Consider the following 27,212-nt stretch of genomic DNA (forward strand, 5'->3'; position numbering starts at 1 on the left):
GCTTTCTTTTTCTTTTCTCTTTTGTTTTTTTAACTGTTTATTAATACCTCCACCAGAGGGCAGGAAAGGGTCAAGGAAAGGAGGTTAAACTACAATAAATGCTGTTTTGCTATCTTGATCTTGGGGGTGCGGAAGGCTAAAGCAGCTTGAGAACACTACAGCTATATATGATGTCTATGTCTAGTGAAGGAAATATTGTAGGTACTTTGGTAAACTCTAGACCTAGGTTCAAAACAAAGCAAGTCTGTTAATAATTTAATTTTTTCCCTGTGTTAAAGGCAATGAATTTGGGGGGGGGGGGGGGGGGGGGGGGGGGGGAGGGAGAGCTGCCACTGGCTAAATTTTTGTTTAAAATAAGTACCAGCTCATGTTTATATGTCACTTTAAGGTAAACCAAGGATTTTCCTCATAACTCTCAGATGGGCAGTACAAACTCAGAAAAATTCACTGATCTTCCCATGGTTACGTAACTAGTAAGTTTCTATCGGGATTTCAAATTCAAGGTCTGACTCCAAGTTTGGGATTTTATCCATTATACTGTGCTTCTTCTCAAGGTTTTATCTCAAACTATCATAAGGAATAGCTGGGTCAGGGCGCAGGGGAGAAAAGGGCAAGAACACATGATCAAGGAGTAAGACCAGTCACTAACCAGAAATGTAGAATTCTTTCCCTCACACTTCTTTTTTCCACTACAACATCTACAAGCCTTCTCTTGATCCATTTAATTAAAAAAGGTCTTTTATGATGGAAAAAAACAAAAAATAAATAGGGATCCTATTAAAAAGGTTCTCCAACTATTTATTAAATGCTGAGTGACAAAACAGAGCCAAAGGCAGGAGCGAAAAGGAACTATATTATAGAGAGAAGAGCACAGCATTTAAGGATTTGTAACACCTGGAATGGAATCTGCCTGGACCCTAAATTTAATCTTAGTTTCAACATCTTCATCTGCAAAATGGCAACAACACTACAATGCTTTTTTACTTTAAATATATAACCCACAAAGAAAAATGTGATCTAGGAAGACTTCCTTCCTCCAAATATGTCAAGACACATATTTTTAAAAGGAAGACATTCCTGAGGAAAATGAACAAGATTAGAGTAATCTCTTTCTTCCCTTTTCCAATCTACTCTTTTCTGCTTCAAAGCTCTGAAAGAAAAATCATAATATATTTCCCTCCCCCCCAAAAGTGTAGTTTTCCAGTTTTAACCTTAAAATTAAATTAGAGGAGTGGATAGAGAGCTGGCTCTCAAGCCAGAAGAACCTGGGTTCCAGTCTCACTTCTGGCACACTTGGTTATGTGGTCCTGGGCAAGCATTGAAATTTCTCAGTGCTCCAGCCAACTCTTTAAAATTATAAATCACAAAGAAAGCAGCCAACCTGCATTGGAAGAGGAAGTTTATTCATCTGGCAATCCCCTATACCAATGGAATCTAATCTAGTGCCCTCTTCCTATCTAACCATCTCCAATAAGCTAACTTAAAGCACACCAGATCTCTGTCATGTAATCTGATTTTAGTTCAGTCAAGAAGACTGAATAAACAAGATCTTTGTACCTGGGAAGGACTTAGGAAGATACTTGTAGCCAATTAGCACAAAAATGAACATTTGCTATGTCCCACATGGAAGAAACAAAGGGCATCAGCCTCTTTCAAGATTTACCATATTGCCAAGTTGCCACATCTTATTCTTATCTTAAAAGAAATTACTAATCGCTTCTTCTATTCAAAGACAGACTCCACAGTTTTGAGTCCTCCTCCCTTTCTAGGTAAAATTTGACAATGTAGCATCTAAAAAACTTTATTTCTTTAAGGGGTAAAATTTTGGGGGACAACATGCTAAGTCTGTTCAATAATAAAGTATAACAATGTCATATACACATTTACACAGTCATGAAGGAAATGGGAAACAAAAAGCCATTCTCCTTTAATTCTAGTAGTAGAACATCAGTATATTTGCTGCAACTTTGTAATTTATTAAAAATTGTTGGCACAGAGCTAATTCCAGCTACAACTCTACCTATCTTTAGGACTCTGTTGAACAATTTTCACGAATGCAAATGTTTCTCTGTGGATAATCCAAAGTACCACTACTGTCTGGCCATGGTTTCATGAGTTAAAAATCACATGCAATTAAGCCATTGTTGAAAACTGGTCATGACAATATCTACATTTTGTATAAAGCATTAAAAAATGTAATGCTTTCTTTTACTTGAAATTCAGTACAGTGCTTAAAAAAAAAAGTCTTACCTAGCTCAGTCTGGAAGTGCCATTCACTGGCTTTAACTGGCTTTAAAGAAGCTTTGACTAGTTTAGTTTCTGACTTGGCTCAAATATGGCTCTGATTAGACAACATGGTTTCAGGGGTTCACTATTTTGGTGCAGTACTTGGTGTGCATATACTTGGTGATGTTCTAGTCCTATTATAGCTCAGAACTCCTGAGCTCAATCAGTAAAACAGTGGAGTTGTGAAACAATCTGACCATTCCTGAAAAACAATTTCGAACTAAACCCAAAGGGCTTCAAAACTGTGTATATCTTTTGATCCAGCAGTCTCGCTAGTAGGTCTGTATGGCAAAAAGATCATAAAAGAGAGGAAAGGACCCATGTGTGCAAAAAAAGTTTGTAGTGGAAAGGAATTGAAAATTGAGTAGATGTTCGTCAACTAGGGAATGGCTGAATAAGTTATAGTATGTGAATATAATGGAATATTTTTGTCTTATAAGAAATGATGAGCAGGATGATTTCAGAAAAGCCTGGAAAGACTTAACATGAACTGATGCTGAGTGAGGTGAGCAGGACCAAGAGAACACTGTACACAGTAACAGTAAAATTATGTAATTAATGATCAATTGTGATGGACTTGGTTCTTTTCAACAGTGAGGTGATTCAAGGTAGTTCCAATAGACTTCTGATGGAAAGTACCATACAGATCCAGAAAAAATAGCATGGAGACTGACTCTGGATCAAAGCACAGTATTTTCACTTTTTTGAATTTGCTTTTTATTTCTCGTGGTTTTTCCCTTTTGTTCTGAATTTTTCTTTCACAAAATGATTAATATGGAAACATATTCAAAATGATTGTGTGTGTGTGTGTGTGTGTGTGTGTGTGTATGTGTGTGTGTATACATAAAACCTATATTGAATTGCTTGCTGTCTTAGGGAGGGGAAAGGTAAGGAAAGTAGGGAGAAAAAAATTTGGAACTCAAAATTTTACATAAATGAATATTAAAAATTATCTTTACATATAAAATAAATTATTATTAAAAAAATCATCCAACTGCTTCCCCCTTCCTTGGTAGTGGGGATGATGGGCATGCAGCACTACCATGTCCATATCCACAGAGAGGGAGGAGGAAGGAAAGGTAAAGGATTAGAGGAGGAAGAGAATGGAATTGTTCCTTGAACATTAATAACTATGGCATTGATTTTACTAAGAGAAAGAAATAATTAATTATTATTATTTGCTTTTCAAGTTTTCCTATAAGAAAACTCTGTTGAGGATTACATTCTGCCTATTTTGAAGAAAGAATACTTCCAAATAGTAAATGAGGATTCAAGGTGAGGAAGAAAAGAAAGATTGTAACTCACCAAATGTTGATATCCATGACATAAATCTACTTCAGTGCATGTTATGCACCCTCAAGTCCCCCATAATTAGAAAGAAATCCTGAACTTATTTTTATAACTCATGTGAAGAGCAGGTCTGAAGTTCTAAGATAAAATTAGTGTTTAAAAGGACAGAAAAGATATAAAGGCTTATAAATAGTATTATTACTTGTTTTTAATATTCTTCAGTATTTACAAATTTTAAAAAACCCTCAAAACTTGTCATTCCAAGTCACAGTCTAAATTAAATTTGGAAAAAGCTAATATAAAATAATCCTTGCTTTGAGACACCATGTATATGGTCTTTAGGTTTTTTTTAATCTAATTTTGATTAGTTTGGAATTTTCCTTCCAATAAATCATGAATCGGTGAGGCTCCTATTGACATGGAAGGGTCTGGGATGCAGACCCTTGATTCTTGAGCCAGAATTTTAAGTCCAATAAGAAATAAACTGATTTACCTCAAAAATTCAGAGTACCCTTTGGAAGGACCCACAAGGTTGTTTTTTTGACTCTGTGAGCATGAAAACATATTTACAAGAACCAAAATGAGGCTAATACTATTGATGGGACTATAATATGTAAAATGTACTATTCAGTAGTAAATAAGTTTTTTCCTTACTTGCTAATGTGTTCTCTTAGATTTCCATTCTTTTCTTGTAAAGCAGGTAAAAGCTCACACAGTAGATTTTTGTTTTCACATCTTCCAAGGTTACATCCTTCTCTCTTTTACTAGGAGAAAACCTCTGAAAGACTTACATTTATCCATCATAGGTGCTACAGGTGACCAACCAACTTTCTGGTTCCATGCCTATGGTTCTGTAACTAAGTAACAGAGACTTAATTAGTAGGGATGAGGTTGTTTGTGAACTGGCTGCCAACAGGATCACTACAGAATGACTGATTTATCGTGTTCCTCATAAGAAGTTAGAGGCAAGAACCCCAGAGGGAAAAAAAGGCTCCATTAATAGTTGATAAGCTTAGGACTAAATATGAAGGAAGAAGTTTAAGGATTTACCTTCTATTTTTAGCTCATGCCTTCAAAGGAAGTTTCTTCCTGACAGCCTCTGGAAAATGTGGATTGAGGTGACTGTATGCGATGATTAGAGACAAAGGATGTTTTTTTTTGTTTTGTTCTTTTTAAAGATAAGTCAAACATCACTGATTCAAACTAATAGGAGAAAAGGACGGCAAGAACTGGTAAAAAAAAATTGTTTCTATAATAATGTCATTGTTTTCGAGTATATAGAGTAATAAACTTTAAAAAAAGTATTATTAAGATGTTGCTAATTAGAAGTTCTGAGATAGTGTAGTAAATAGATGAGAAGAGAATCTTAGAATTTTCAAGCTAATTTATAGAGAATGAGATTGGTTGATTTGACCTGTAATTAAGTTGTGGCTGAATTCTATTAACCAGAATACAGATTTTTCTAGCTTCTAGCCCACTTCTTTTTGCATTATATATCAAAGTTGAATCTGATATAGTTAATTGTATATAAATTTTATGTTTAAAAGTCCTTTACAACATTGTTCTCTTTTATTCTTATTCTGGTATGAGTTGGATTTACTAGCTTCTGAAATTCTATGATTCTGTAAAATAGGGTTAACACTCCCAGCTCTTTTTATTTTTCCAATGTACTTGGAAATCTTCTCTCTCTCTATTATCATATTTGAGCCTATTTTAAAAATTGTGCATTATTCCAAATAATCTGAATACAAATTAATGAATTTTTCTCCTGGAGTAGAAATTTACTAAACACAAAAACTATCCAAGAGCAATTACTACATGACCTTAGTTCCTTCACTAAATGATTAATGCAGTTCAGTCATTTGTGGACTAAAATAGTTTTATTTGTACCCTAGTAATTCTTAAGATATTTATATTTCTTTGTAACTAAAAAAAAAACAGTACTCCAAATATGAAAATTCCATCTTAAAAAAAAATTAGTAATACTAATGGCCACAGTTCAGTACTTCTCTTGTCAGCTTGTCTCTATAGCCAGTCAAGTCTACAATGACCAGTGGAAGTGAACATGGGCCAGACTACTGCTGTTGCCAATACCAAGTTATAGGGATTGGTTTTGATTTCTAGCTGCTTTATTTCACTTCAATAGAACGATAGATTTAAATTTCCTTATCCTGTAGTGAGGAAGATCAGTTCTCAAAGTAGGGCAACACGGTTAGGTGTCAGAGTAGAAGAGAAGGCTTCACAAAGGTCATATTGGGTAAAGCAGAGTAATTTGATGTAGACACTTCTCTCATTTCCAAAACATCCCTGAAACTAGGACCTCTCAAGCAAAACATTCTCATTTTTGAAGGAGCTATGGAATTTGATAGTAACTAACTTTAGCAACTAATAAGTTTCTCTTTCTCTGGAAAATTCCATTTCTGGATCACTATAACCATTTTGCTTTTAATACGAAAACACTTTGATTAATGTATTTCCTATACAAAAAAAATTCTAGCCACTTTCCATCATATATTTTAAGGTAGCTAAGTGAGCTTTATACTTTCAGATTTCAAGGAGTTAATGGTTAGAGACTGATACCTCCTGAAACTATGGTCAGCAAGTTATCAGTACCCACCTGGATATACTTAGCCAGATGTGGGAATCTTAGACTAAAAATTAAGACTATTATTAAGTCTCAGTAAGGAATGTGGTACTTAACTTCATCTAAGTTCAATCCCGAGCTAACTATTTTCACAGTTTATAAGAAGAAAAGAATTTTTACTTTGGTTAAAGAGGATCTTGAAAAATACTCTCTTGCTCCAAGGAATAGATGCGTAATAGCTCTTAAATCTTTATTATTCCCACCTGTGGCCATTTGTTCAAAAAAAACTCCAGTACTGAAGTTATTTCTATAAAGGATTTTTTTTCCTATTGCCTTGTGGCTCTGTTTGGTCAACATGGACAACTAAGTGATCAAAGAATTTTTTTGATTCATTAAATAAAAATAGGTTTTTTCCCTGGTAGTTTATCTTTAAGCTGTATTAACTAAAATTAGGTCATCCAAGTAATGTTCTATTCAAAAACTCATTTTCTGTGTGGGGCAAAGTAGGAGTTATCTAATATTTTAAGAAATGTCCCAGGATGTCTGAATTACTATATAATTGTTCAATTTGCTTTCACACTGTCTCCTTAGTGCTTTCACACTACCCAAGATCTATGTGGGGCAAAGTAGGAGTTATCTAATATTTTAAGAAACATCCCAGGATGTCTGAATTACTATATAATTGTTCAATTTGCTTTCACACTGTCTCCTTAGTGCTTTCACACTACCCAAGAGCAATCTCTGTTTTAATGAAAGACAACAAAATTTGACCCTACCACAGTTTATTAAAAAAAAAAAAAGAAAATGAATGATTGAGTTGGGCTGGGACAGTATTCAACCAGCTAATAGGGTCAGTAAATACTTGACAAGTCAATGCTATAATAATAATGTCATTATGATGATGATTCTAGGAGAGAGCCATAATTATGTACTGAAAACTCCTGAGCAACAGATCTTATATCCCACTATTGAACAAAATGAAAAAAAGGCAGTAAAACCTATTGACAAAGTTCTCCTATGTATTACAAACATCAAAAACACCTAAGTCAACCCATTCCCACCCTATTCCCCTTCCCAAACAACAACAACCACAACAAAAGACCTTTTCTAAAGTACAGACATCAAAAAATCCAGGGAAATAGATGCTAAGGGAGAATAAGCATCCAGGAAAGGAAAAGTGCTTATAATTGTCACCAAGTTTCCACTTCTTTGACAGGCTGTTCCACATTTATCTGAAGAGTTGTAACTATTACTTTTGCTCCTGGCCCAAACTCTTAGCCTCTAATGGACCTATGAGATGTTTAGTTGTCCTCGTCTCAGCATGGAAAATCTCTTCTTCCCTTAGTATATAACAAGACAAGGTTTTTAATAAGGTCTTCATTAAGGATAAAAAGGGAAAATTGAAACAAAATGCAAAATATAGTTTCTACAGTATGGAATCTTTGTTGTTCTAACTCTTCATGAGCTCATTTGGGGGGAGGGAGGGAGTGTTTCTTGCCATTTCCTTCTTCCGTTCATTTGAGTTAGGCTGAGATAGTATTCAACCAGCTAATTAGTTCCTCAGTTGAAGAAACTGAGGCAAACAGGGTTAAGTGATTTGTCCAGGATAACACAGATAATAAATGTTTGGAGCTAGATTTGAACTTGAGAAGATACAATTTCTTGACTCTTTTTGACAAGTCTAGCAATCTGCCATCTAGCTGCTCTCTACAATGTTGTCACTGACTGGCTTAGCAGTCACAGCTTTGAAGGGTCCCCAATTCCATCATTATTTCTTACTTCTGTGGTAAGTTAATCCCTTCACTCACTGTTCTTAGGTTAGCATCTAAGCCTAGACTATCACCTTGTTATCTGTCTATTAAAAGATAATACAATTTTTGTCTTTGATCCTTCTGCATCTCTGGACACAGGATCTACTAGATCCTATGGTATTGGAACTTTACTGGACAGTGATGAGAAAGGTACTGGAAGAATACCTCTAAAGAGCAGCTATCAAAAATCCAACTCTGGGAACAGCTAGGTGGTGCAGTGGATAGAGAACCAGCCCTGAAGTCAGGGAGAACTGAGTTCAAATCTGGCCTCAGACACTTCACACATCCTGGCTGTGTGACCCTGGGCAAGTCACTTAACCCCAATTGCTTCAGAAAAAAAAAAAATTCAGCTCTGGTACCCACATCTGAAGAATGGGGAAAGTACAGTGAATCTCTTGAATGCCTAGAAGACAAGGGGGCTCAAAGCACAGAAGTCTCATATGTTCTGAGCTGGAATTCAGTGATCAGGGAAGTTTAGAACAAAGCAAAAGGCGAAAGCCCAAGATCTAAAGACAAAAGTCCAGTGGAAAGGTTAAAAGGAGCTGGAATTTTGAGAAGTGGAACCAGGAAAACTACACAGCTATTTATGCTCTTTCTGCTTGGACTATTCATTTTTTCACAGTGATCATCTTGACAATTTGGGGTGATTTCATATCCACTAATTGAACATCTTAGAGAACTGGGAAATTATTCAACATTAATTCAGAAGGTGGTAATTCTAGGATCAAGGAGATATATCGCCATGTAGACTGTTATCCAATAATAGTCTGCTGAAATGTACTGAGCTGACAGGGGCTATACTGAGACAATGAGCCCAAGACTAGACTGGTATATCTTATATACATGGTAATGACAATCATGATAAACTTTTCACAAGTTAACAGTCAAAAGAATCTTTCAGGTACCAAAAATGCTTTCTATAATAGAGAAATGAAATTTAAAAGGACTAGTAATCAAAGCTTCTTTGGTTTTTTGAAAAGTTAATAAACAGCCACAGATAGCTAAAGGAATCAGTAGTGTGTTCACACACACACACACACACACACACACACACACACACACACAAATGTGTGCGCTCCTTCTCTATACTAAAATTTAGGAAGGAGAGAGGAGTGGAGGAGGGAGAAAGAATTTTTCTTTCCCAGTTTCATTTTAATGCCTTAGCTTAATTTGTCCAGTGCAGTGGTCTGAAAGAATACCAGAGTGTTATGAGTAGAAGACTTTCAGAGCCATTTAAAAATATTCTTTCAATTGAAACACACCCTCATCTTTTTCTGCTATCTACATGTAAAAATTACTGAGAACAGAGGGAACTGGATATCTACTAGAAAGAAAATGCTAATTATCAGCGAACCATGGAGGCACAAATGAAATAAAGTCATAGCTCTAATGACCTTTTTACAAATGACAAAGAGGATCAGGCTTTTCTCCAATAAAATGTTAACACTTTTATAACTACTGAGGGAAAACACAATTCAATGCCAGCAAATTCTGTAAAACTACATTTAACCAACAAAGTTTTGGGTAAATATCCTAGTTGAATAAAATGCTATTATTCTTCCAGGTCTACAAGATATTCCAGGGAAATATCAGTGAATAACTCATTCTGAAACAAGTAAAAAACTTTTGCTCAGGTATGTGATTATGTCTCTGTGAACATTCCCTTAAAAGGGAACTGGGTGGCTATGAACTGATGCCCAAAGAAAGCTGTAATGGTAACATACTCTAGTTATTTACTTGTTAAAGAGCTGTTCAGATCTCAGTTTCACCTTGAAAAATAAAATTTGGAGATTGGTGCTATGCCTTTGGACATACATCCCAATTTTATTTTGGGGACTTAAAAAACTCTATAGTAGTTTTTCACAACTTCAAAATTTATGAATAATAAATGGCAATTATGAGAAGATCAGGATTCATTTTACATCTTTACAGAAAGGCAGGGAAAATCAGACCTGCCATCTCACAACTCACTGTCATCAAATGGCAACTCTACAGTGACAGCTTTGATGCTACCTCCCTAATTTGTCCACTGCCCATTATAGAATCCTGACATTTCACTGGTATTCAGCTATGATTAAAATATAGCCTAACTGCTATAAATAGAAATGTCTGTTTGAACACTAATTAAAAATAACAGTCTGGCATTTGGAAACTCATATAAACAAAATAAAAAAAAAGCTGAAATAAATAGCAACAGTTAAGAAGTTGGTCTGTCCTTATTGGGGAAAAGCTATATCCTTGCACCCTGGAGTTTTTTCAATTACATTTGAATATATGGGATTCTGAGAGGAACTCTGATGTCCACTTCACCGTTATAATCTAACAGTAATGAGCCACTTTTTTCAATATGTCTCAATTTTAATTATTATCAGACAATTCTGATTATAATTTGATAAACTGGGCACAATGACTTTCTACAGTATTTAGAGCAGTTTTTAATTGGACACAATTCAAACTCAGTTAATTTTTGAAGGTTTAGTCACTCATCTAGAAAATTTAGATTGTTCAAAATGGCATGGCACTTAATAAGCACATTTTCCCTCATAGCTGCAGGAATTCCATTTTAAATCTGTTTCACATAAAATTTCTCTTTTTACAATCTTCATTTTCCTTCTATGATTATTAAACACTTGCAACATTCACTAAAATACATTAAACTATCACAAACTGTATTCACCTAAGGGCTTACATTATATTCTCACTCCCCTTCTTATACATATGATATACTAAACAAAAAACAATTTTAGGGTTAAAATAATTTTGTTTCCTCACAAATGTCCAGTCTTGCTTTTCAAACATGGCTTTGATAGCTTTAGCTTTCATTTCCTTTACATATGGTCCCCCTTCTTGTCCTAACTAAATGCAAACAACAAGTTCTAACAAATTCCGTCAAAGATTCATTAATGTGTAACAGCATCTCTCTTTTGCCAACCTGAAAGATTACATACACCCCACCCTAACTTTAGAATCCAAAACCATTACAGGATATGATGTGTACCTATGTTAACAGACTCCTCCCATTTCTGTGTCTGCCTGCTTATTATTCCCTAAGGTCATGCATGTGAGTGTTAATAATTTAAGTTATGAAAATGACTAGGGACCTCAAAAAGCCTAAATAAGTGAAACCGTCATGAAGCAGAATGTCATAATGTCTAAAGTAACATGAAGGAGGTTAATACGGTACACAGGCAAACATAATCAGAAAACATATGAAACAAGTCATACATGTCTTGTCTTTCTTCACAAATAAAGCAGTTACACAGCTTTTACTAATGAAAAAAAAGTACCTTGAATACCCAGGGTTCTAATGGAATGCCAACATTCCTAGCCAATAGCTAAGACACTCTCTTTAATATCTCAGTGGGATTGTTAATGAATTACCTCTGCATCCTGCTCCCGGAGGTGATACGTTTTCTCTAGACTCTGCAGAATTCTGGGACACAATGTCTTCTCCTCTAGCAGAGACTCCAGAAGTAAGACCAGCTGGTCTGGAAGAAGCTAAGAGTAAAATAAAATGTATCATGAGAACAGAACTTTTAGTTTACTGAGTAATTAAATGAAAACACAGCAAAGACAACAAGTCTAGAGTAACCTGCATAATTATAGTATGTGTTTAAAATATGGGAGACTTTAGAGTTGACTTTTGTAAAACCTCTGAATTTATATTGTCTGTATTCTGAAAGACTTGATTCTAGGACCTAATTAAGTCTCATTTTCCATGGCTTTTCATTTCATTTCTATTTTTAGAAATTATAAAAACCATCTTTATCTTAATGAAACATGATCATGGTTTATTAGGTCCCTTCCTTTATGGAATGCCTATGTTAAATAATGCCATTTTGCTGGGAAAGGACTAAGAAACAGAAAAAAAAAACATTTTTTAAGTATATAATTTCAAAAGCCTATCCAATTTTAGGCACAGAAGTAGTTGGAAGAGGATGTCATTCATTTTTCTAAACATGTGATCCTGAAAATGCTAATAAACATGGGGATACAAGCACTATGTCTCAGGACCTTCCTAGTGTGTGTGTGTGTGTGTGTGTGTGTGTGTGTGTGTGCGCGTGTGTTTATTTCTGACCTTAAAATTTAACAATTTAAGAAAATAAAAGTCAATGGAAATAAAAATACTAAGAACAAAAGAGAATAAGTACTCAAATGCTTAATCTAACAATAACATTATACAAACAAATACATTATTCATAGATGAGCCCCCTTTAAAATATACTCAAGGTTTAGAAAACACCTATTGTCTACACTTTGGTAGGCAATTGAATAGATAATCCATAGAATTAGTGCAGTGTGTATGTGTATGTGTGTGTCTGGGTTGTGCATGGATGTATGTGCTAAAAATGGACTCTGAGGTAGGCTAAACAAACCAGAAAGAATGAACAAAATTCCCTTTGGGAAACTTTAATGTTCTTTTAATGATTCCAAATTTCTCCCTGAAATAATCTTTTCAACACCAATTTTTTTTTTTTGATAACTGCTTATAACTCTGAGTCATGTAATACTATAATCTCTTAAGAACTGAAATTAGGGATCACCTAAAGGGCATAGTATATGTGTGTATGTGTGTGTTTATTACAAATAAGGAATTATAAAGGAGAATCATGTTATCAAAGAAATATATTTCACATAGAAAATGGATTGGTGTCATAATTGAAAACAAATGTTGAATGATGGGTCAGTTTACAAGCTCTACTGGCATCCCCTGAAATGTCAGGAGAACTTAAAAGAAAACCACCAGCTTGTTGGGTGGATTCCCTATATAGCAAAGTTATTTAAAAAAACATGGGCAAGAGTCAAACTATGGACAACATGGGCTAGCATAGATGGGTTACAGCCTATACTGGAGAAATAGCCACATCAATGAGATCAAAGATTCACTTGAATATTAGAATGTTCCACCCAATTAAAATAAAAAGATCTGGATCCAAAGGTAACAAGTTTATCATTAGCTGTTAGGATAAGCAAAAGGATACTGCTACTAGTAATAAAATTATTAGAACTTTCTGATAGCATCAAAAGTGTTGTCTCTTTGGACTCATAGAATTACTAGCACTTTTCTTTCCTTTTTTTCAAAAATACTCTTTTTTGATGTTTATGAAATGTCTTTGGAAACACAAAATTTCAACATAACTGCTGTTATTTTAAAGAATTATCACATCCATAATTACATTTTATGAGATTTTTAAAAAGGAAACAATCTGAGGTGTTTAAGGTGCCAACTCCCAGGACTACTTTATCTTTCTTCTAATACTTCTTTTTTTAAGCAATTTTATGTGACTACTACATTCAGGGCCCCATGATGTGTACGGTAGGTGATATAAAAATCCTCTGGATATTTTCTTGTTATGTGATCATGGATAAACAGCTTTATCTCTCCGAGCTTTAGTTTCCCCACATTTATAAATTAATGGGACCTATAACTTTGGAAAGTATATAAGGATCCAATAAAAATGTATGTAAAATACTGTCAATCTTTGTTAAGCACTATATAAATGTCAGCTATGATTATTAGTACAGTGGCAGAAAATGCAGTGTTCAGGAGATGGTGAAGGGTGTGATTTGGTTGGTACCTAGGGGAGTTATGTCTGGAAGAGTAAGCTGAGACCAGCCTTGAAAACTATGAAAATCCTCTTACAAAAATATTTTACAAAACACAAATTGAAACTGCATGCATTGATCCTAGGAAAACCAGCAATAGTATATAATGATGATAAAATCAAGCAAATTGCTAACCTGTCTTTTACAAGATCTATAAAGCATGATACTGTGGCAAAATACCAATTACCTATAAGGAATCCTTCCCTTATCTGGAAAACAAATACAAAAAGAAACTAGTATCTCTTAATTCTGAGAACTTCATAAAATTAAAGGGCAAGAAGAAAAGCCACTACCTTCATCCTTATTGTTGTGTGCAGCCCCAACAAAGAGCTATTGTTTTAAGTCAAGTTTGGGAGCTGATTTAGAACAATCTACTTCAATTTATAAAAAGCAAAAAAACCCTGAGTTAGCTCAACAAAACTCAATTATATATAGTTACAAGAATTTCTGTGCCAAAACAATTTTAAAATTTTTCCATCTTTTTCAAACTTGATTGTATGAAAAGACAAAGGATCTGAATCTCAATCCCAGCTCAACTACTTATTGTGAACATTTTGCAAGTTAACTATAGAAAACTCAGTTTTCTTTACCGTAAAATAAGATTAGATTAGATGACTTCTGAAGATCTTTTTAGCTCTAGTATGTTCCTGAGTCTTGCTAGGGTTTTAACACTTAAGTCCTATCCATTATTTAAACATACACACACACACACATACACACACACACAAATATTTCATCTAAAATAATTGTTAATAATTTTTCCATAATAAATTTCAGTAAAAGAAAATATTTAAGACCAAGTCACACACTTCTAAACAGGCCATTAGAAGTTCGGATGGCTGAGAAAGAAATTGGAAGATTTTTAATTACAAATGTGTTGGTGGGCATAAAACTTCAAACTTTGTTCTTAACTAAAAAGCTAAAAGGTAACACATACACTCATATAAACACATTCCTTTCACTTTTTCCCCCTTTTCGGCAACAGAGAACAGGTCTGTTGGATGCAAGATCCAGCTTGTTCAAAGATGGGCAAAATTCAATGTGGGAACTTTATAAATACAACGAACACATTCCATACTAATGTTTGCAGATTTCTTCTTTCCAGCTCCTTGGAGTAGAATTGTATGAATTAGCCTACATGAGAAATAAATTGTAGCCATCTGTCCTTTAATTGTTTAAAAGTTTGTGTCCTCCTGTCCCACTCCCTTTTAGATTTAGGGAGAAATGTGTTTTTCTAAGCAAATGGATACAGTTAAACATAGAATTAGGATTTCTTAATGAATGCTTTAAATTAATTCTTTTTTTTTACATTTCTTGGTTTTTAAATTATGCTAATTTTAATGTCTTCCTGGTATTTTAAAAAGAATTTCAGACTTTCTAGAACTGTTTCAAAGCAAAATGTCACATAAATAGTTCACTATGTAAGGGCACCTCATAACTAAAAGAAATATGGCAAAAATAAAAATGTTTAAAAACAATCAAAGGATTTCTTATACTATTAAATATGTTCAGAAAACAATATTGTATTGTGATGGGAATCTCTCCCTGGCAGCTGGTGTGATGGTAATGGGAGACATATTTTGTAGACTGTTCTACTTCCATCATGTAAAAATCAAATTACTTTAATTTCACAAGACTTTAGGGCAACTGTGTTTTGCTATTCCAATGCTGGGGCAGATACAGCCTCATCTTTGTTACCAAATGATCAAGAAAAAAAAAATTAAGTATCCTGAGCAGTATCTTCCATTGCCTTAAACGTGACTAATATTGCTTTCCTTTTCCTTATGGTTCACAAACATATCTAAACAGTGACAGGAATAGAAATCTGTTTTCCTTTACTTGACAAACAAGGAATTTTTTTCTGTACTGGTTTTTTTCCATGTGAAGAGCAGGCCAGTACTTTAAAAAGTCATCAGACTCAAAAACTCAACCAAAATAAGTCTGTGGAACACCAACACTGCGTGTGTACTTGAAAGACAGAGTCTTATAAAACCATAAAACTTGTCCGACAAAAACAAAAAAATATATAATGCTTAGTTCTATCAGCCAACTACAAATGCCATTTATTGGCACTTCAAAGCTTTCTACTCTTGCTCTAAATTTGGAGAAAGCCACAGTTTCTAATTAATGAGAAAGAAGGAAAAAAGTCTGTCTTGTATTTTTTTCATCAGCCAACTTAGTGGTAAAGCAAAACCACAAGGCTCTGAATGGTTTGGAGGAGTTTCTACACAGGCCCTTGGAAAGAAAATAAGAATTTTCCAAACCCATCTCAACCTGCAAGAAGCACAAAGAAAACAAACTCTGCTGCTTCAAAAACTCTTAGTGATGTTTACCAGGTCATCAAACCTGACTCCCAGAAGACCACCCACACAAATGAGGTTGCTGTTATTGCTTGCATGAGCATAATACAACAAATGACAGGATCCCCTCTTTCCCCAGAAAAATGTCACTGAAATATACGACTACTGACCTTTCACAGGCATGAAACATGACATGGCACTATGGGCCGCCTGCCACTGCCTGCCCTGTACCCCAAAGTCAGGGTGGAAACCAGTAAAGGAATACAGCTGGTCGGCTGCATATCTTATCTGCTCCAGCCTGCCCTTGAATGAAGTCATTGAAAGCCTCCTCAGAGGGGAAATGTGCCTCGTACTAATGCAGCAGCCAATTGACAGCGGAGTGATTTCTATTATTACTCCATTATCACACTGGGATCTGTGCCTAAATGAGGCAGACTTCCTCCCTGATGCCGTTTCCTTTTATCCTGGCTGGAGACTAAAAGAGGATCAATGGGAGCAATACATATGATGTCACTTCAATTTACAGCTATTGCCTCCCTCTCCATTGTTCTCTGTCTCACAAACATAGATGGATCAATTCTTCCCAAAAATGGTTAAAAAATGCTTAGAGAGAAGTCTTCTCCCAGAAAAGGGTTCTCTGCTATATTTGTCTATGTTACTAGGGCAGGAACTGTTTACACTGAGCAAAAACAGAAGAAACGGGGAGGGGGATGGGGATCTCAAATTCTCTTGTATACTGAAGATTTGCTGGCTGAAATTCAACACAAACAAGGCCCAAACCAGAATTAAAGCAATATGACCTTTGAAAACCATACACAGAAGAGCTTTTAGTTGCAGTGACACAATAGAAACCAGTAGTTTTCCTTTTCCCCTTGGATTAGAGAGGTAATCACACAGACAGAAAATGCTTTTTTCATTTAATTTTTACAAGACTTCCCTCAAAGTCTAAAAATTCCTTCCCACCCTTGTCGGAAAACAAGACTCCCCTCACAACATCTATATACCCTCCTCTCCCCAGCATTGACAAATAGTTTTAAGAATGAGTCTCATTCAAATACTTTCCACATCAACGAAGACAAAGCCCAGGTAACTAGGCAGAATTCAGGAACAAGACCATCTTGATCCCCAACAAAAACAAAAACAAAAGAAGAAAGAAGGAAGGAAGGAAAGTCTAAAGTCTCAAAGACCATAAGTCTCTGCGGGAACATTCTGCCTTCAGGGTTGTTTTCTGATAGATAAAATTAGACACAGTTTTTTTTTTCCTCTTTTAAAATCTTTTAACATTTTTCTTTTAAATTGTTGCCAAAAAGTTGCAAATTCTATTCCTCTCTCCTCTTCCCCTCTCTGAAACAGTAAGTAGATATAGGCTATACATGTACAATTATGTAAAACATTTTCACATTAATCATTTTATATAAGACTTACATAAAAAAAAAGAATGTGAAAAATAGCATGCTTTTTAGTATGTATTCAAACAAGATCAGTCCTTTTTCTGGAAGCAGATAGTATGTTACAATATTGCTATTGCTGTGTACAATGTTTTCCTGATTTTATTCATTTAACTATGTATCAGTTCATGTAAGTCTTTTCAGGTTTTTCTGAAGTCATCCTGCTTGTCAGTTCTTATATACAATAATATTCTATTACAACCTTATACCATAGCTTGTTTTGCCATTCCCCACTTGATGGGTATTCCTTCAATTTCTAAATCTTAGCCATCACAAAAAGAGAAGCTATAAATATTTTTATAAAAATAACAATGTTTCCCCTTCTTTGGATATCTCTGGGATATAGACCTAGCAGTGGTATTGCTGGATCAAAAGGTATAACACAGTTTTTCTAGCTCTTTGGGCATAGTTCCAAATTGCTCTCCAGAATGTCTGGATCAGTTAAAAATTTCCACCAACAGTGGTGTTCCAGTTTTCTAACATTTTCCTTTTTTGTTATATTAGTCAATCTGATACATGAAGGGTGATATCTCAAAGTTATTTTAATTTACATTTCTCTTAGTGATTTAGACCATTTTTTCCCCTATATCTAAAGACAGCTTTGATTTTTTCACCTGAAAATTGCCCATTTATATCTTTTGATCATTTATCAACTGGGAATGACTTATACTTTTATAAATTTGATTCAGTTCTCTATATTTTTGAGAAATGAGGTCACAATATTGTCACAAAAAAAAATTCCCCCAGCTTTCTGTTTTTCTTTTAATTTTGGTTGCACTGGTTTTCTCTGTGGAAAAGCTTTGTAATTTTGTATAATTAAAACTATTTTACATTTTGCAATATTCTTTACATCTTCTTTAGTGCTAAATTCTTCCCTTAACCAAAAATCTAACATATAAACTATTCTATGCTCTCTTAATAGGCTTATAGTATCATCCTATATGGGTAAATCACCTACCACTTTTGACCTTATTTTGGTATACAATGTGAGAAGACAGTCTATACCTAGTTTCTGCCATACTGTTTTCCAGTTTTCCCTGAGTTTTTATTCCAAAAACTTGAATCTCTGGGTTTATCATATATATATTACTATGGTCATTTACTATAATATAATTTGTACTTAATCTATTCCCTTTATTCACAACTCTTAGCAAGTACCAGATTGTTCTGACTAATTACCACTTGATAATACAGTCTGAAACTTGTATTGGCTAGACTATCTTCTTTCACATTTTTTTTCACTGATTCTCTTGATAGGATACAATTTTCTTAAAACCCCTTCTTCACAAATGTTCAAAAAGTTACAGAAGTATAAGACAATATATACATATAATAAGCAACCATACATCCCCCTTCATCTTTACTTCCACTTAACAGAACACTAGAAAGGTCTTTTCAAGTTTTACCTAAAAAAATATTTAAAAATACTGTTCACTTTCATCTTTATTGTGAGGTTTTTTACATGAAAGCAAAGCTTTATCCCTTTAGTATTATCAAATAACATGAACAAAGCATCCACACAAACAGCTGCTACTAAGTAGGATACTGTGATAGGACATTTGAAATGCTGTGTGTTTCAAGATTTAATCTAAACCCATATTAACGACAGAAGAAATCAAATCAGTGTACTGATCTGCTACTAAATGCTACTAAAATGAAAATTCTTTGAGGTGAAATCAAAATGTCTCTAAATTTTTTAAAATATTGTTTAAGGATATATAAAGTCTAAGACTATAATGTTTTTTGTTTCTTATCTAGACTAATACTCTATTACACTGTAAATTTTATGTAGGCACAGACACCCATTTAATCTAAACTTTCTGTCTCACTCAGCTTTTAACATAAAAGCCACACACAGTGGGGGATTAGTAAATGTCTATCATATGCATGCTATTTTTGACATTGAAACAGATAAATAACAATTAAAAATCAATCAGGCAAACATAAGATATTTATTATCTACCAAGTTGCTAATGGTTTAATTATCACCAAACATTGAGGTATATCTGTAAACTATAAACTGAAGTGTTTTTTTTTAAAAGCATTAAGAAACCATTTTTAAAAAGAAAGACAAGTTTGATATATCCTAAGAAATTTTTATATTTTAAATTTCACATAGAAAACAATGAGGCCTACTGAATGATTTTAACATCAGAATTCGAGCACAAATAGGCTACTGCAAATAGAAACCAAAACCATAAGGGAAATACTATTTCTAGAAGAAACAATGATATCTACTTTTAATAGTAAAGCTGTCATTAACGTGAATTACATGATGATGATGATGATGATGATAACTGCTAGCATTTATACAGTGTTTTAAGTTTTGCAAAAAACAAAAGCTCTCTCATTTGAAATGATTTTTAACATAAAAAGTATATAGGCGCTCTTATTTAAAAATTTCAGGATTAAAATAAAATGCTGTGTTATTTCCCTCTATTAGAACTTTTCTTTGTTATCTACATTCCTCCTCCCTCTCTTCCCCCCAAATGACTTGCCCAGGGTCACACAGCTAGGACATGTTAAGTGTCTGAGGTCAAATTTGAACTCAGGCCCTCCTGACTTCAGGGCTGGTGCTCTCTCCACTGTGCCACCTAGCGCCACCTAGCGCCACCTAGCTGCTCCCTTATCATCTACATTTTATATAATTCGACATAAATCTTCCTACTTCTTAAAAGTCATTAATCACAATCTACTATACACTGAGAATTTTAAAAATATTCTGTCAAAAAGAAACTTCTTATCCTCAGTGATAGTGGTATGTTTTTTAAAAAAAGAATTTCTTTTGCAATATGTTATATAATCAAAGTAACCAGAAAAGATACATTTTTATATGGGTTTAATACTTTATAAGTATATATCTTTATAAGAAAAGAATCCTTTTAAAAAGACAAATGTAAATTCCTATTGCTAGTCATTTCTACAATTCTCATGACAGCATGCTTTAATGTATTATATATTATTTTAAAAGTTTGTGAATTTTTTTCAATAATCCCCAAATACAATTTTTAATTCATTTTAAAATTTCATAATTATGATGAGTTAATATATTTTTTACTCTAATTATGACCATGATTTTCTTGAATAAACACTAAAATCATTTTTGAAAACCCACCTTTTTGACTTTTTGGTAAAGTGATAGTTTTTCAAAAATCAAAGAGATATTAATAAAACCAAATCAGAAGAGAGTTGCAATATATATAAAATTAGGTGTGAACTCTCCTTACCAAAATTTTTACACTTCTCTTATTAGCTATCTTACATTGGTAGTTTGGATTAGCTTTTTTGGGGGGAGGGTTTGTTTTTGTTTTTAAGGACAACTGACGCCATTAATTAATAAGATGAAACATGTTTTATTAAACCATGTTACAAAATATTTTCCAATAATTTACTTAATGGACAGAAGATTCACTTATGAAAAAGTCCAACATCTGCAATACAATCTAAGTGCACTGAAACATCATAAATGATTAAACCTATATGCTTTAATGAAGTGCTGAGCAAGCAAAATGGACACCAGGTGGCTTCTAATGCAGGTTTAGTCAGGTTTTGTCTAGCCCCAGTGTTCACAAAGAAACATTTCATCATAACTTTACCCTTGAGCATAACCGCATTTCAAAAATAATATATAATTTAAAAAGTTCCAACTTCAAAAGTCTATTCATACAAGCATATAGATAGTATTAATAAGAACTATGAGATGAAAAAAATTTACACATCAGGAAAGGATTACTACTAATATTATATTTTTGTTCCAAACAGATGAAATACTAAGAATATTAGATAGATTTAAAGGACAACGTAGTTAAGGATTACATTTTTAAAAATCTTTGGTACTTAAACTCTCAGGATCACTAATGTTTTATGTCTTTCTACAATGATTTTAAAAAGAGCTATTAAAAAACTTTAAATGATTTTGAAGATCTTATACTGCTATGTAAATTTAAGTCATTATTGTAATCCTATATCCTAAATTGTATGGAACAAACTTTATATTCCCAGTGAAAGAGTATTCATTGGGGGGAAGGGGACTCAATAAATACTACTCTCCCCCCTTTTTTCTCAAAAGAAGTACAGTTAGTTTAATTTCTTATCCAGCCTTCATGATGAACTATCTTCCTATGGTGGAAATAGACTCACTCTAAAAAACACCTCTAAATTAATGTGTCCATGTGGATAAATATCACCTGTAAGACTATTCAGGCCCTGAAGAGAATGTTTCATTAAGTATAATTAAAGAAAGGTTTTTTTGGAGACCTTATGGACATTATAATATTAGGTACCATATGTGTAAAAAGAGAACCTTTTCTCCTCTATTTTTAAAGAGTAATTGTATTAAACAAAACTACTCTAACTCAGATGTTCAAAAACATTCATGCTTTCAATACCTATCTTACTCAACATTAAATGTGATTAGTTGGTGCTGTTATAATTACTGTCCATTTTTTCCAGAATATCCAGGGAGCTGTTATTTTTTTGTATTTTATCCATAAAAAGTTAACTTATGTTCCTACACATCCAAATTCTGGCTCAGAAAAAAATTCTTCTAAATTTGAGTAGCACACATATCTAATAATTAATATCTGAAAATATGTTGTAAAGAACTGGAGTGCTGAATTGTGAACTATCATCTAGGAAAATTTTAAAGGAAACAGATAACATTTTTCCATTTTAACCAAGATAATTGTTTCTTAGAGGTGCAAAAAAGCAAGTAAAAGAGAAACCTTAATCCACAGTCATTACAATTGGCTCATGCATGCCAACACAAAAACTGTCCACTAATTTCTATCACCATCACAATATTATAACTAGATGTAAAATTTTAGCATTTCATTTTTTGCATTGTCCAGAGCATAAAGGAAGCAAAAATATAGGACATTCCAGAAAAAATATTTTAATGATAATACTATCATTTGTATGGAGTTTGAGAAAGGAAAGAATGGTAAACAGAGTCACAAAAATAGAAATGAATGAGTCTAATCTGGGGCACAAAATAGGTAACTGATTTAGGAATCATTTTTCTTTTTGGGTCTTTTCAGTAGACTTATAAAAACATTAACTTTTCTATAATCCCTAACTTTCAAAAATACAGCCTAAATATTTTATCAATGGGATTCTGGCTTCTAGCGTATCATTTCTAAAGTTTTCTTACAAAAGTCAAACTAAAAATCTAATCTTGCATGCATGCCTTTCACTGGCAAGGTAGTTTCTGTTCTATGGAATTCCACAGGAACATAACTCAAATGTTTAGTGTTTAATTATGGTTAGTTAGAAGGAAGTGGTACATTGGCAGGAGAGAAGGAAAAAAAGAATAACAAGAATTATTGCTTATGGAGGAAAATATTTTTTATTTATACCAAATTTTTCTGCCCAATGTAACATAGCCCATTTAGTCTCTCTTCTATTTCATAACATTATCAATATGTCTAAAGTTGAGAAAGAAAACATATTTAATTCAAATTATGGATTCCATCCCAGATGTTTTATACATTCCTCCCTGCTTTTAATTTTTAAAAGTTTTACATTACACAGATTGCTATTAACTGAGAACACTTGCAACTTTATAGAAATTCATATTTCTTTAAAGTATTAAAAAGGTGAACATTTGCTGGTAAATATAGACTGGGAATTCCATTGATATGAGAACCAATAGGGAGGCTTTTAATGTCTTCCTAACTTTCTTCTTTGTCCAATTATAACAACTGAGAAAATCTCCCTAACATCTACCACACAAGGGAAAAGACTGGCTCTTGGATGCAAATACTATAAGTTGGTACACACACACACACACACACACACACACACACACACACACACCCCTTGGAAACAGTGTTCAAAGTAATATGGACAATACAAAGAAGTTGAATTTGATTGAATAAAAGTTGAGTCTCTATACCTTAATGATTAAAGAGTTTAAAAAACTAAACACTGTAATTCAGAAACTATTTATCAGTGGAGAAAACTGATTGAGACAATGTGCTTTAACACAAATTAGAAAAAAATGTTGAAAAGGATAAAGCTCAAAATTTAATGATTCAGGAGAATTCAAACAATATAATCCAACATCTAATTTGTGCAGTCACTTGTAAATAGGTTCACCTTAAATTCATTACACCGTGAAGCAGCCAGGGGCTTACATAGTACCAGGAAATTTGAAATTTTGCCTTATTCCTTGCCCTAGAAATATATTCCAGATCAAGTTTTCACAATGTATTCAATGGATTAAAGTTTTAAAAAATGTGAAAAGAATCATCACTAATAGTAGCTAATTATGGACTTAACTTCAATATAAATAAGATACTCCTTTTATAGCTATCTGCAACAGTGTGGTTAAAACTACTTGTATTTTCCATTGTATGCCATAATTCCCAGCCAGTTACAATCTTAACCATAAATATATCTCTTAAAGAAATGACAATTAAGATTTATAAATTGTGTGGTATTTAAAAAATTATTAGTGAATAATATGTGTGTGTAAAACTCAAATTTTAATGAGTATGGTAATAATTTTTAACAGCATTAAGCAATTTTTAATTCCAAAAAATACTACCTAATTGGTGATTTTTCTGGATGTTTAAATTGTTTTTACTTAAAATACTTAATATAAAAGAATCAGAAGTTGCTCTCTAGTCAATTTACCCTCTCAATCTTCTAAAATGTACAATTTAACTTGGAGATTTTTTTTTAAAGATACATATGTTTTATATATTATTTTTTTCTGAAATAGTTTTTAAGGAAAATGTCATGCATAATTTGAATGGTGGAAAGATTGTCTCCAAAAGTAATTCTTGCAATTATTTTCCACATTTAAATGAATTTGTTTCCAATTTTAGTATATAAAAGAAAGTGAGACCAATCATAGCCTATATATAGATGCTTTCTTAAAAGTGAAACTTCATTCAATTATGCAAAACAAATCCATCTACTGGCATCTGGTGGTCAGTATTCATGATAATAAAAACTGGATACCACTTTATGGCAGGAATTAAAACTGAAAACATTTTATAGATGCCACATTGAGTAGTTATTTAAAATCATAATTTTTACTATAAAGAGTGCTAGCACAATCAAAAGGCTGGCTGGTCAACTAAAATGAATGGTATAAGTATTCACCTTTAGAATTTTACAATTATTGAAGTAGTTATATACTTCAAAAACACAAAGGTCAATCTCTTCAAGATTATCTAAACTTTTCTTTATACTCAAAATGAAATAATTAATGAAATGCCCAAAGTGTTCTTAATACACAATAAAGAAAGTAAAATTTTCTTTTGGATATCACAAGCTCATAGTTCTAGAAGTGGAAGAGATGTGATGTGGTTCAAGCCCCTAATTTCAGTAATTAAGAAAAGTTCCAGAGTTTAAGTGATCTGCCCAAAGTTCTAAGTGTAGTAACAAAACTAGGATTCAAATTCAAGTCCAACTAATGAATTTTTGCAAGAAGTTTTTTAAAGAAGTTTTGGATAGGCAGGGGCATACATCTGGAATAAAAGATGAATGAGTAATTTTAGCAAAACTTCGGCAAACTGGTTATAAAAGATTGGAATTTACAGGAATAATTTACCTCTTATTATAATTTTTATTCTTGGAATGAAAATTCATTTGAATCAAATTATTTTAAAATAATTAGCTTTCAAATACTTGTTACATATTTATCTAAAATTCCCACTATCTGTTATGTATTTAAGAAGCCTCAAAAATGGCACCTACATTTCTAAATGAGCTTGATCAAGTTTTAAAAAAAATTGTGCTCACAAATGCTCTAACTCTACTGAATAAATCTGAAGTCAGCACCACCATATCTCACGCGAATTTTGGAACTAAGAAGAAATACTACTCACAAATGAATGACTCTAGGGCACCATAATACTTATATTTGTTAGTTGTTCGTGAAGATAACCATTTGGAAGAATGAACAATGGAACAAACTTATTTTCTTAAGAGAGAAAAGGAGATGAGAAAAGAAAATTTAATAGTACCTAAACCTTCTGTCAACAAAGAAATGAAAACCCTCTTATTTGATAGCCACAAACCCTGGGACAGGATTCCTATATGGCTGTCACAATTGCTTAAATAAAAAATGGAAAATAAATAAAAATAAATCTTACTTACTAATATTTATTTCAGGCAGCGGGCTGGTGCTTAGAGTCCTTCCACCTTATTAGTATTTGGGTGCTCTGGTCATCTTTCACAAAGCTTAAGTATGTACTCCCTTCTTTCCTTTCTTAAACCAATCCCAAAAGAGACCCAGGGTTGCTCCGCCCTACAAGTTGCATATTCTGGACTGGTAGTGATCAAGTTCCTTCCTCCCACCCTACACCTCATTTATGAAAGCAGTTTCTTTCTTCCTTTCTCTCTGGACTGTCATCTCTTACCCAGTAATTACCTTAATTAGAAGGTTTAATCTCCACATTTAAACAACATACAAACCAGTTCCAACACAGCCTGCAATTTAAATAAGGAAGAGAACAAAGGTATTAAGAGGTGTAGCAATTTTATTCCTAATTTATGGAATGCAAGTATCTCTTCTCATTGCTCATCATATTTAAAAAAAAAGTCAACTTTGCACAAGTACCTTTTCACAAGAGAAGCATCATTAACATTTGTGTGCAAAACACCATGGTTATGCCAGTTACAATAAGGGAAAAATATTATTCACTAATACTACACTTCAAAGTTTGGTAAGTAATTAAAAGCAAGAAAGCTTCTGAGGCACCACCAGGTGGAAAGTTGCAAGACCCGTGGTAATAAGTCAACATAGGGAGGTTTTGCAAGAAATGTTTTCATGTGGCATGCAGCTTGCATTAGGTCATGCAAAGAAAAACATAGCGGGTTTCTATTAAAAATGTGTACGATTTTTAACTGGAGTTGGCAGAACTCATTAACTGATCACAATGGCATTTGTATTCACATAATCATGAGTCTACCTGGCATTGTAATACTGTACCATGTCAGAAATGTCATTTTCACGCACAAGGAAAGTTTCAATGATGGATATGGTAGACAATGACCCAGTCCAGTTACTATCATCCACAGGGCATATTAAAGAAGCCCTTCTATTTTCAAGATTGCACATATAAGAATTAATGATTATGAAGAATTCACAAACACTCGTACAAAGGAGTATTAGGATATCAACATGCACAAAAACTACACCAATGGAAATGAAAACATTGAAAAAAAGTGAGCTCAGACTAAATATAATGAACAATATTTTATCATGGATGACATAGTAGGAGGAGGGAAGTATACCATCAGAGAAATTAGGGTTTGGGAGCTGCAAAAAGAATGCCAAATGCGCCCCTACACTGATAGACATGGTTGTGTTTCAGTCGTTTTTATTTAACTGTTTTTCAAAGAGGGAGAGGACGGTTGTATACTAGAAAATGAGTGTGCTATAAAGAACAAAGGGCATCAATAAAACTCTTTTATTTTTAAAAGAAAGATATTCCAACCCATAAAATAAAACATTCTTATTTTTATTTGCTAGAACTTGTCTGATCTTGAAAGCAGTCTGCTTATACTTAGAAAAGCTACCTAATAATTTGGAAGTTAAGGTTGTCTACTTTTTAACAAATCAACTGGTATAACAACTTTTCACAAAACTCTCCCATTTTATATATATACAGACATATAATATAGTTACATATGTCTTAACAAGTAAAGATTATTTAAAAATCAACATCAAATGTTTTTCTTCATATTGTATTTTTTATCAAGCAAAAAGTTGACATAAGCATTAATAAGTAACAACTTTTAGTACTTTAATTTTGCACATCATTTTGATTCACGTTAAAATTTTTTCATCTATATTTTAATCTGGTGAACACTTGAAAACAATTTACCAGAGAGGCAAATTTGGATTTTCTTATGAGAGTTTCAATAA

General features: G+C 33.2%; 1 protein-coding gene across 1 annotated transcript in view; it reads right to left on the reverse strand.

Annotated features, from left to right (window-relative positions):
- The window catches only part of AOPEP (aminopeptidase O (putative)), a 448,257-nt gene that overhangs the window by 28,456 nt on the left and 392,589 nt on the right, over positions 1–27,212 (reverse strand). Inside the window, exon 13 of the mRNA XM_051996910.1 lies at positions 11,353–11,469. Within this exon, the coding sequence (XP_051852870.1) occupies positions 11,353–11,469 (117 nt within the window). The remainder of the gene's footprint in view (positions 1–11,352; positions 11,470–27,212) is intronic.

Source organism: Antechinus flavipes, chromosome 1 (genome assembly GCF_016432865.1).
Source record: "Antechinus flavipes isolate AdamAnt ecotype Samford, QLD, Australia chromosome 1, AdamAnt_v2, whole genome shotgun sequence".
Lineage (NCBI taxonomy): Eukaryota > Metazoa > Chordata > Mammalia > Dasyuromorphia > Dasyuridae > Antechinus > Antechinus flavipes.